At 31.1% G+C, this 12,837-nt stretch overlaps 1 protein-coding gene across 1 annotated transcript; it reads left to right on the top strand.

Moving 5' to 3' along the window:
• Window positions 1-4,846: 4,846 nt before the first annotated feature.
• LOC105618341 (transmembrane and coiled-coil domains protein 2) lies at window positions 4,847-9,204 on the top strand. The gene is made up of 10 exons (XM_012199884.1): window positions 4,847-4,986; window positions 5,258-5,465; window positions 5,960-6,125; window positions 6,196-6,424; window positions 6,584-6,628; window positions 6,851-6,933; window positions 7,191-7,199; window positions 7,836-8,164; window positions 8,303-8,703; window positions 9,048-9,204. Exons 1-10 carry the CDS (start codon window positions 4,847-4,849, stop codon window positions 9,202-9,204), a joined length of 1,767 nt encoding a protein of 588 aa, XP_012055274.1.
• Window positions 9,205-12,837: the final 3,633 nt, after the last annotated feature.

A 12,837-nucleotide genomic window follows, 5' to 3' on the forward strand; every position in this document is an offset into this window, starting at 1 on the left:
TAACATTATCTATTTTATTTTATTTTATTTCAATAGAATTATATGTCGGATAGAAGGAAAGGAAAAAAGGATACTATGAAAAAGAAAAGAAACTCTGTCTTTTATGATAATAAGAACGTATTCTTCCTTTAATATCCATGAAGTATGTTTAAGGTCATCAATGAGGACAAAGAAATTTTGGCTCCTTTTATTCTGATTGGCCAAACTTCTATCTTTCAATCTTCAATCTCATTTTTTAATGCGTAGTCTGATTCCGGCCTAAGATTGCAGATTTTTGGAGATTGGAAATTGCGAATTGAAGATTAGAATTTAATCAAACGATTTGATTAAATTCGAAGGATACAGATAAAATTAAACTTATTTTGATTGTCAAATTCTACTCTTCGCAATCTTCAATCTTCAATGCGCCTTTAGCAAATACAATGTAATTCGATACATGAGTATATTTTAAAAAGAAAAGAACTTTCTCTTGTTGTCTGTAAACTCACTTGAAAAATGAGTGTCAAATGAGTGTTGCGGAATGCTGTCCTCGTGTTACGTCATTTCATGCTTCTCTCCTAGTGAAAATTTTAATCTTTTTTGAAGTTTTATATAAATTTCAGAATTTTTCAGAATATCTGAATTTTTTGTGACTTTTTAGTTTTTTTTTTATACAAATTGAAACACTTCAAAAGGATCGAGAGTCTATATACATTCTTTTTAGAATTCTTTACATATGTGAATTCTAAAATTCTAAAATTTTATAAATTTCTCACATTAGAATTGTTAATGAAATCTTACAAAATTGCGTGTCTCCGTTTCCATGATTCTTTTACACTTCATTTCTGAGCTCAGTTAGACCAGAATCAGACTAAGCATTGAAGAATGAGATTGAAGATTGAAAGATTGAAGTTTGATCAGAACAAAAGAAGCCAAAATTTCTTTATCCTCATTGATGAAATTTTAATCTTTAATCTTTAATTTTCAATGCATAGTCTGATTCCGGTCTAACAGCAACTTCGTTGGTGCTTCATCTTATTTTATGTATTCTGTATATACAAGTGCGCAAAATTTAAAAAGTAAATTAAAAATCTTAGAATATTTCAGAATTTATATATATATGAAAAATTCTAAGAAAAAATGTATATTTCTAAGTATCTCTAAAAAATGTTTCTTCAAGAATTTTTATACGAATTGAAACATTTTTTAAAGATGCTTAGAAATATACGCTTTTTCTTAGAATTTTTCATTTATAAATTTTGAAATATTTTAAGAGTTTTAATTTACTTTTTTATTTTATTGCGCACTTAATAAAAATACATAAAATAATAATACATACAAAAATTCTAAGAAGAATTTTTTCAATATAAAAAGTTCAGCTACGAAGAACGAATCTCGAGGCACCGAGGTCGCCTGGTGCCATCCCTGCTATTAATACACCCGTCTCGAATCTCGATTGCGCGCGGAGCCACCTTCCGCGAATCGACGGGAGTACTCTCGCCGCTCTCGCGAGTCTCGTGTGGTATTTCTTTACGATGGCACGCGGGAGATTAGTTAGCGTGCGATGACACGCCCGTGTCCGTGTCGTCTCACATTAAGCGTATAGTGATAAGGCCAGTCTTGCGCAGATCCGCGGTGCAGTTGTACTCATTGCGCTTTTGTCCCGTCTTGTCGCGTACGTATGTACGCGAGGATACGATCAGACACGATAGTCACGCGAGTTCTCGACAAAGAAAAAGACGGACGGACGGACGAAGTGTCAACTATCAAGGAATAAACGAAGCCGATGCGCCGCGAGATACAGATCAGTGCGGATCGCGCATTCGTGCCTTCGTGAGTCCGACGTTGCCTAGGACACTCTGGACACCGTGGGATATTGCGCGGCGAATGAGGTGAGAGCGACGACGATGCGACACGATACGATTTCGCGAATGTGCGTGAGAGAAAGAATGAGCGAACGAGCGAGCGAGCTGTATCGAGAAAGTGTGTCTGACTCACGGAGAGTCACCGGGGGAAGAAAAAGACTCGTGGGAGAGTCAGAATGAGACGTGAGATACGATTTGACGCATCGAAATTCGCGTTATTTCATTTCCTGGTCAAGGAAGACGTCCATGGACGAGAATAAGGCGTATACGCCGTATCGCGTGACGTTGGCCGACAATCGCACGATTCCGCGATACGCGGCGCACTTCATGTCGATTGCGCTCGTCCGACTTTCTGTTTACATTCCGCGACGAGCAGCGACGAGGGATCAGGCAAGGCGGATCGAGAATCTGGAAGAATTCGTAGCATGAGAAAGACGCGTGTTTACTTTCCCTCGCGGAATCATCTGTGCCTCTTAAAGCGCTGGACTGCGTATTTTTGAGCCGGTTGCGGCAACGCCGTCTCGGCGCCGTGCGCTCTGCCAAGATTTAATTCTGTTGTCGGCACCTGTGAGCCAGAGTTATGACACGAATAACCCTGTGCCGCGAAGAACAGTTAATTGGGACTTATTAGCGCGTGCTACTATCGATCCTCTTTTCGTTTCTTCACTCTGATTCAGGCGAATGCGAATCACGTCACAATTGGACCGTTCGCCAATTAATTTTCGCATCGCGGCATCGACATGAATAATCTCGACCGGTACTGTTTTTCATAAGTGAAATCGTTCACTTAGGCCCGATTCCACAAATATAAGATTAACTCCTTATCTTTTCAATTTTAGAATTGGAAAAGGATGAACAGTAAGTTGAACCGAGATTAACGTTAATCTTACATTTATGAAAGGTCTTAATTATATCATGCCTTAGTTATGGGTTGTAATTTGCTTTTTGTGTATTGATAGAGGAAGATATGAGATTTATTTAATGCGAGCAACTTTCTCCTTTTTACAGGAAATGATTTGTAATATAAAAGTGGAACCTAATAAATTCAACGTCGGCGCCATCGACCCTGCGAGAACGCGCTATTAATACGGTCCTGTGTGTTTTTCATCGATACTGTCCGTTGCCGCACGCTATTCCGTCGCTTTGTCGCATAACAGATTGATCACGCACGAGCGAAATCACTCTGTGCCTGAACGTGGCTAGGAGCGAAGTCCAGAGACTGGATCTTCCACTTCTCCTGGAGCCGAGGACGCGGCAGTGACGACGCAAGATCGTCCGTGACAGACTGTGACAGCGCGGTGTTATCTTCGCCCTGCGTCCCGCCACTGCGGGACTGTGCGTGTGGCATTTTGTGAACTTGTGCCCAGCTACCCAGATGCCGTCTAAAGATCACCGCCGAGACTATCGCCAGCCACGTGATCGGTAAGTTTGATTTCATCTATGTTTATGTCAATGTGCTGGCCAAACTGAGTTCCTCGTTATTCATGAATTGGCAGAACTAATGATCGTTCTGAAAAACTAGTTTCTCTCTTCTTCCTCATTCCTAATTTTGTTTGCTAATCAGATTTTTGCATATATTAAATGCGGAAGAATATTTTGATTTCATCTTTTTTAGAGACTTTATGACGAGCAATTTTGTTAAAACAGGAGTGAGAAAGAAGAGAGTATATATTATTTCTTCATATATGCTATCTCTCTCATTCTAATTTATATTTACTTATCTTATTCATTCTGATTTCTTACTGAAGTTGCAAAACAGAGGCCAATCAGAAATTTATCATTTCGTGGCCAGATTCTGTTATAGTCTCTAATCTTTTTCATACTTATGTATTTCTATTTTGGTATTTATATCTTAAATAAATGTTAACCGAAACATGAATGAGATGGATATAGAATTTTAAAAGAACTATAATTCGGCCTATGATCCTCACTAATATGGCATTCTTACAAATCAGCATTGGTAGTTATGATAATAGCAATGATTCATCAGTTAATATGATCAAATTAAAGGCAGTGATACGACGTAGAACTAAAAGAAAAGTAGTGCTTATACAGCACTTTCCACTGTGACCGAATAGAGAATAAAAAAATAGTTCTTGGCACATAATTTTAATGTTTATGATCATAAAATTTTTAATATAAATACACAACTTATCTATATTAAATATAAAGCTTTATCTTAATATAATTTAATTAAACAATTTTTTAAACCTATAAAATTTTTGGGTTTAACGAAGATACAAATAATATTTTTAATGATTTTATTTATGTATTAATAGAAATAATTTTTCTGAAACGTGAATATATTTCTCCTTATATGAAGTATTCTACATTCTAAATTTAGATGTCTCTGTGCTTAATGTATATTTAAAGTATAAATTAGATAATGTAACCTCTTAGGGAGAAAATTACTGCCGAAGATAGACCAATTGGAGTCCAATCATTGTGGAGTATAATTTGTTTGTTCTGTAATTTTTTATACTTTATGTTTTTTTATCCTTACATAATATTTATAATGCATAAATATTGATATTAGAATAAAATTATAAATTAATGCATATTGAGATACATAAGCTTTCGCAATTGAGCTTGCTTGTTTTACTACGGTTTATTTCAAGGAAGAATCTATGAATCACAATAAGATAAAAAATTATCATAAATCCTATATCGTCATTCCGTTGATATTAAATTTATCTAATAATATCAAGAGATAATCTCTCCCATATGAGATAAAAATTTTTAATTAATTCTTGATACTAATTATTAGAATTGTATCTTTTGCTTTTTACAGCTTAAAATGATCAAATATTAATTTATTGATTGATTCTAATAAAAATAGATTAATAATAGCAACATGGCCATTGTTACTTTATAAAATATCATACAATATTGTATTACTTTTGTACTTTATATTATTTTTGTATCTGTAATTTATGTACATAGGTTCAACCTGAACTTATTGAAACGAAGTAGATAGATGACAACCTTCTTAGAACAAAGGTATGGCAAGCTTGATGGTGAACACCTCTAGTAAAAACAGTTCGCGCAGTGGATCTCCTAGTAGGACAACTTCGACATCTCAACTGCAGCAACAACCGACAGCAAACTTGGATCATACTCCAAGATTGCGTAATGCCCCAATGTAAGATTCTATTAGTATAATAGACATACATACAATTTACTATTATTGCATGTCATTTAATATTCGATTTTTTGTATGAATCATACAAAATCTATTTACATATGTATATATGTATAATTTACTTATCTATTAACTTATTTTTATACTATTATACTAATTATTCTAAATTTTAAAATTTGTTAAATAAAATTTAATTTTTAAACGGATTAAATTTGTTAAAAATTAGAGAAATTATAATAATAAATAAACCTTTGTTAAATATTTGTTTCAGTTCTCAAGGAGAGGGTAGCACAGGCAGTGGAAGTAGTGGTGGTGGTGCTACCGGAAGTAGCCTCAATATGAAAGGCAGTAACAGACAAAGGTCACCAGGAAATTTAATCCGCACGGGGGATGCCATGGATGAACCAAGTAATACTTCAAACACTGCCGAACCAGACGAGTTTGTGCCAAATGTTCATCCACCGACTGATGACGAAGGAGTATGTATTTCTGATTCATTTTAAATAATCTCGAGTCTAATGAGATATAAGATAATAAGTGTTCTGCATAAAAAACAGCAAGATTATTACTTTATCTAGATCTAATGTGTATATGCAATCTATAGCATATATCTTTGTGCTCTTATATAAAAAGAGTTACATAATATTGCTATTGTGTATACATTAACTAACATAATAGGCTGCAAAGTTATCAATCATTAATACGTAGTCAAAGTTATGAAAATAGTAATTTAAAAATAGTATAACTATACATATATTTTAAATAATTATATTAGTTTCGTTTATTTTTAAACTCTTTAGCCGATAAATAAAGATCTTACAATTCTTTACAAAAAAATAACAGTGTAAATTGTTTTTTATTTAAATTGCATTATTTATTTATTGTTTTTAGTTCTAGTTAGGATTAACATTATAGTTTTTTTTATGTTTTTTTTATACAATTTTGAATGAAAAATATCATTATATTTTTATAGGAACAATATCACACAACCCAATCGTTCCTATCAAATGGTTCTTCTGAGTTGATAAGCGATGATGTCGACTCTAGTGCAGCACGAGTTCGTCAAGCTATTGAACATATTCAAAGCAAAATTGCTAAAACGCGAGAACAGATAAGAATAGAACAAACCACACGGGATGGTAATATAAAGCTTTTTAAATTTAGTTAATACACATAAAAACAAAATGTTGTTATATGTTTACTCTTTAGAAAACGTCAATGAGTATTTGAAATTGGCTGCTAATGCGGACAAGCAGCAATTAACTAGGATTAAAACGGTATTCGAAAAGAAGAATCAAAAATCGGCGCACAGTATTTCACAGTTACAAAAAAAGTTAGACAGTTACACAAAAAAATTAAGAAATTATGAAATGAATGGTGCACCGACGAGTCATAGACAACCGAGGGAAATGTTACGCGACATGGGACAAGGACTTAAGTGAGTTATACATAAATGATTTTTTAATTGTGTTTTTTTAATTAAAAAAAATATTTCTTAAAAAAATATTTAAACTTATCACTAAATAAGGTCCATATAAATATACATATTATTTATTTGATAAGCATTGTCTTTGACTAATTTGGGCTTGTATTCCAGACATGTAGGAGGAAACATCAGGGATGGAATCACTGGTTTTTCAGGGTGAGTGTTCATATAAAAATAGATCCCATGCTCAAATATGCTGAAACTCTATTCTTATGTGGTTGATTCATCACTTTGTTTTAGCACTGCCATTAATATCCTTCCGATTTAAAATTAATACAGGATATATTTTCTTAATCATTTTTACCAGAAATTATTTTTAAAAGTATAGTTAAACAAAACGTTATACGCTTATTCATGTTTAATCATATTTTATTGCAGAACTGTAATGTCTAAACCAAGAGAGTTTGCTCATCTTATTAAAAATAAATTTGGAAGTGCCGATAATATAAATACTTTATCACGTAAGTAAGAATAAATTTCCAGTGAATTTTATATAATTCAAGCTGAAGTATAACATGTTACCTGGTAAAACAACAATTTAAATTGATTCAAATTAATAAATGTAATTTATTTAAATGCAATTTATTTATGCAGAAAATAAAATCGTATAATTCTTACAGTATGATTCAGATAATCTATTCTTTCCATTTATTTAAAAATGTGACATATATTTAGATAAGAAAATAAATATCTTTTAACGTTTTTGCTATCATGGCAGTTGAGAGTAGTAAGTAATGTGTTGTCCAAAGAGCGAGAGTTACACTACACTTTATTATATGCTTCATGCACAATATTCTTATTTTTTTGCTGCTTCATGCTTCTATCTTCTTTACAAAGAAATGATTAATGATAATACATTATTGTTTTTGTAAAATGTATAAATATGATTAAAAATTAGTTATTTTATATAGTATATATTCTTTGCTTTCGATTGTGCTTATTAAACTTCTATTTTGTTTTTTGATGCAGAACAGTTACTCGATATAATTTTATCACACGTTATGTTGCATATATTTATTTAACATTATCTTATTATGTAGCAAAATATTAGATAATTTACAATGGCTTCTATAATTACACATTTGCCTTTCTTTATTTACTATCAGTTATCCAATACTCTCTTGTAATGATGCTAAAATATATAATAACTAATTGTTTTACTATCACGATTTAAAAAATGCATTTTATATTGTGAAACGATTGACTTTTTAAAAAATAAAAAAGATGTAAAATAAATAAAACTGGAACGAGACTTAACTATTGTTTGAGAAAACTAAATAACATATTAAAAATAATATTACTTCAAAAGGCCAAGGTTTGGTATTGGATAACATTCTAACTTGCCACCTCTGTGTCTCTGCAGATGGCTCGACTTTTTATGTAAACGATACACCGCATGCAGGTAATGGTGATAACGCTAGCGTTGAAGATGATAAAACTCACCATGGATCGGCTACACTTCCGGGTGGATGCAGTCTGGGATCTACCCAAAGTGCAGCGGCTATGAAGTTTCCGTCTGAGGAAGGATCGGAGTGTTCTAGCGTAACTAGTGAAAGCGGCCCTGGTAGTAGAGGACAGCCGCATACATGTCACAGTAATAATGCAGCCTTGAGTCTCAAATCTATTTTTGCAGAACTACAGGAACATCGGGAAAATCTTGATCGAATGAGAGAAAAATTAGATAGTGTAAAGGTTTGTATTTAATTTTATTTAAATATATCCGATAATTCAAATTAAAATATTTTCTAAAAAAAAATTATCTGCGTACAACTATTTTCGACTGCAAAATTATCTGCATACAAATATTTGACTAATCTTTTTTTTTTACAGACATTACAGCAGGAAGTGACATATCTTTCCCATTCCCTCCAAGAAGAACGTTTTAGATGTGAACGTTTAGAAGAGCAGATTAATGATTTAACAGAATTGCATCAGAACGAAGTGGAAAACTTGAAGCAGACTATTACAGATATGGAGGAGAAAGTGCAATATCAAAGTGAAGATAGATTACGAGATATACATGAGATGTTAGAAAGTTGTCAAACTAAAATTTGTAAAATGGAACATCAACAACAACAGCATCAACAATATGTGACATTGGAGGGTTTAGATAATAGCAATGCGAGAGCGTTAGTTGTAAAATTGATAAATGTAGTATTGACAGTATTGCAAGTTGTTTTGCTCCTTGTTGCAACGGGTGCTGGTATTATGATGCCTTTTCTCAGAACTAGGTAAGCTTATCATTGAGATATTTTTTATTTTATTCTCTTATTCTTTTGATATCACTTTTTCGTTTTATTTTACGCGTTCTAGAGATATTAAACAATTAATGAACTATTTAGATTTTTATTCTCTATCATTATCTATATTCATTTCTATTAAATATCTATAGATTTCTATGCGTAAGTAGAAAGTTAAAATATAATTGTGCAATAATGGATATCGTTTGTATGTATTAATAATTTATATATTTCTTTTTTTCATCTTCATATTATAATCTATCACAATCACTGCAATCATTTGAATTTATTTTGCACATTCATTATTTTGTTTTGTTTTCGCATGTCTGTTACAGCTGTACTAAGCCTCATTGTTTCATGTGCAGGGTGCGTATATTAACGACTACATTCGTCGTACTGGGAATAGTATTTGTATTAAAGCAATGGCCTGAGGTACATGACGTTGGCAGCCACCTCATGCGCCATCTCAAACAGACGCTCGCCATGAAGTAGCATTGTAAGTGAATGAAATTTTCACTTGGTGCTTAATTGCCGTTAACATGTAGAGGCAATGTAATGGTATTATATTTTATAAAAAATGAATAAAATGAAAGTTCCTAAATAACTTATCTCAAAGAAAGAGAGAGAAAGAGAGGAAAGAAAAAAATATTTTATGTAAACAGTATTTATTTTAGGGTGGAATATTTAAATTTAATCAAACCTTGTGATGAAGCTGGGCTAGATTGGACACATTGAATGAAACCTTGCATCCATTTATCAGTGTTGTAGCACATTGGAGCAATAATAGTATGTATACGCGTAAATAAGTTTATCTTGTATTTTGGGTTGTTTAAATTTATTATTATAATATATATGTATTTTTGATACTATTATTTAAATTGACAAAGCTATTTTGCTATAGGAAAATACGTGATTTTCAAATTAATTTGTATAAACTTTCATCAATTTCATATAATTTATATCTCTTCATTTTTGGTAAAACTTTATTTTTCACGATCGTGACATTAGCGATCTACCAGTGCTGAAACAAATGATATTAGAGAAGCTTCTACATATATTAAGACACGAAGAATTGTTGAAATACACACAGTGACACTGCTTGACTATATGTAGCACATTATTATGGAAATTTAATTTCAATTAACAGTGTGTATCTCTGCATTAATTTCTTTGATGAAATGTAAAAGTAGTAGAAAAAATCGAGTGAAAAAGTGATGCACACCAGGATATTGTCTTCAACTTCCATCATCGGTCCAGTTACAATTTGTCGATGTACAATCGATTTATTTAAATCTTCTTGGATGTATGTGTCGATAAATCAAGAATTTGTAACATCCAAATCGTCCAAATGCTAAACAATAATGTAAGGTAAGACAGAGCTCTTATATCATTACAGATAGCTACTGTCCGACATTGTATAAAGTATGAGATAGTGCGTACTGTATATTTACTTGTAATATCCGATAAAAGTATAAGTTCTCTAGGAAATGAAAGCTTTTTTAATTGTTGTTGCATTGTATAAAATAGCTAGTATATAAATTGAGTCACGCATGCAATGAAAAAGAAATGAAGAATTTCATTGAAGAAACATTTCTTGTTGAAAGATTTTTCAAAAATCGTGAATATTAGATTTGGATATAAGTAAAAATGTTACATATACATGTGCTGCTACATCCGATATCAAAGGAGGACCAACCGTCTCTTTCCTCTTATCCTACGATACGATTTACATCGCACATATTATATATATAAAAAGTTAAAGTTATAATAATGAAGACGAGAGTGATTTTCATTAATCCAATGAATGATTTAATCATCAAAAAATCATAAATTTTGCATATATATATTATAACGAGCATAAAGAATTGATCCATGACAATTAGCTGAAATGAGAGAAAGACTGAAGGACTACATTGCTATAATTATGTTTACTTTAACATTGGCGCTATAATTTTAAGTGTTTAGTGGAAATTATAACATTAGAATATAATACAAATTTATGGAAATGAGAAATACTTGATATATCACAAAAATAGGATGAGTTAAAATAACAGCAGCATTCAGAAATAAGACTAGCACCTGATTTGTGTTTCTTCTTTGTATTGTTACTATTTGATAACAGAGCATAAATATGACTTTTATATTCACTATGTTATAATACAATTTTCTAATTTTTACAATCAGAATGATTCATGTCTGAGCACCATTATTACTCAAAGCAAATGCAGCACAATACGTTAAATAATGAACTATACAAATGAAGATTTTTATCTTATTTAAATCATTATGTCATGCTGCTTTCGTCTTGCACAGAAATTTTAATGTTCTTATTTTACGTTATATGTGTACAACAAAGTAAAAGTAACAGTAACTTATAATTAACAGTTCGATATCTGTGTCAGTTTACTGACATGTAACGTATATAGCAGCGGAAATCTATTCAGAAATTTATTTAAAAGTTATCAGTAATTTTGTACAAAAGAAATAATTTAATGTGTCTCGTTGTGTTAAATATTTTATGTTGACAATATATGTGTCGTAAAATTTTTTACTAATTTAAAAATTTGCAATGTGAAGGATAAGAATGTCTGGTAATTGAATAGCAAATTCATTGCATGGAAATTAAAAGCGTGATAAGATAATTTTATTACAAAGAGATATTCAATTCATTCCTGATCTCAAAGCAAATGAAAATTGAACTGTATATTCAACACATCAGAAATATTCATTTTCTTGATGGCTTGAATCGAATCCAATAAATTTTCTCACATTTACATATCTGCATGATATTATTTTGTGCAGTTAAATAATCAATTCTCTTTACAGAAATTTGAATATTTTTCAATATTATTTTTCATATTCTTGTGGTAAATGTTACATTTCGGATAAATCGCTGTGATTATGCTAGGTTTATATATAAGCTTAATATTTAAGAAGCAGCTTTGGGATCAATATAATCACAATTAAAAAAATACCACAAAAAAACGTGTATGTTGTATATATAGAAATTTTTCTCAAAAACCATGCACCATTCATTATATATGTAACATTTGAGACAAATGAAAACGTTTTGGTTTAACCGAATATCTCCGTTAATATCTGTTTTGTTATATAAAATACATGTAACTAATCTAAGATGTAATTCTATTTAATCTTACATAATCATAAATAGTCAAAATATATATAGGGTGTTAATTACGTACATTAATGTATATAGCGTTGTCTTATATTTGTAAAAATTTTATCAGTGTGACAACATTTTGACTATATTTTATTGGTTCTCCGTTCATATATAATTTCTTTAAAAAAATACATACAAAAGTGGATATATTCCTTTCTATTATATACTATATATGAAACACACCCTGTATATTTATAATTTTAGGTCATGGTGCTTTGTAATATACGTAATTTAACACTGCTAGGAAATTAGAAAATTTATTCACATGAACGACCACCGATTTATCGTGGGCCCCTGCACGCTTACAAAATATCGAGCGATACGTACAGAAGGAAAACTGTAAAGTAGTAAATAGTGCCCCAAATTGAAATTCTAAGGGAATTATTAAACAACGACAAATGTATTTTGTACCTTATTGAAACGTCACATAAGTTTCTGTTTTTCTACTTAAAAAGCCGTTTACAATTTTATATGTATTTTATATTTACGAAGCCACGACGTGTCACATAAATGTGTATTGTATAATTTGCGGTCATCAATTGATGAATCCTGTTAAATAGTTTATTGTTATCCGTAGCTTAGGGGCCCCGTATGTAGATATAATGATAGGCGACAGAATTATTAAATAAATTATGTCATCGATGCCTTGTGTAGGTAGTTAATGTCAAATTATAGAATAAATATTCGTTGTCAATTGTAGAACGATATAGGCAAAGCCAGCAGCAGTTAATTGTAAAGGTTGTTATCGCGTACTCATTGTGCATATACAACAACTGCGTTCAACTGGTATACATATACATATATATATATATATATATATATATATATATATATATATATATATATAAGTAAATAAATAAATTAATTAAAGTAAAAAACGTAAAAACCGAAACAACTAATAAATTAAATTAAATTAATTACTTATTACGTTACTTACGTACGTA

Source organism: Atta cephalotes (genome assembly GCF_000143395.1).
Source record: "Atta cephalotes unplaced genomic scaffold scaffold00016, whole genome shotgun sequence".
NCBI lineage: Eukaryota > Metazoa > Arthropoda > Insecta > Hymenoptera > Formicidae > Atta > Atta cephalotes.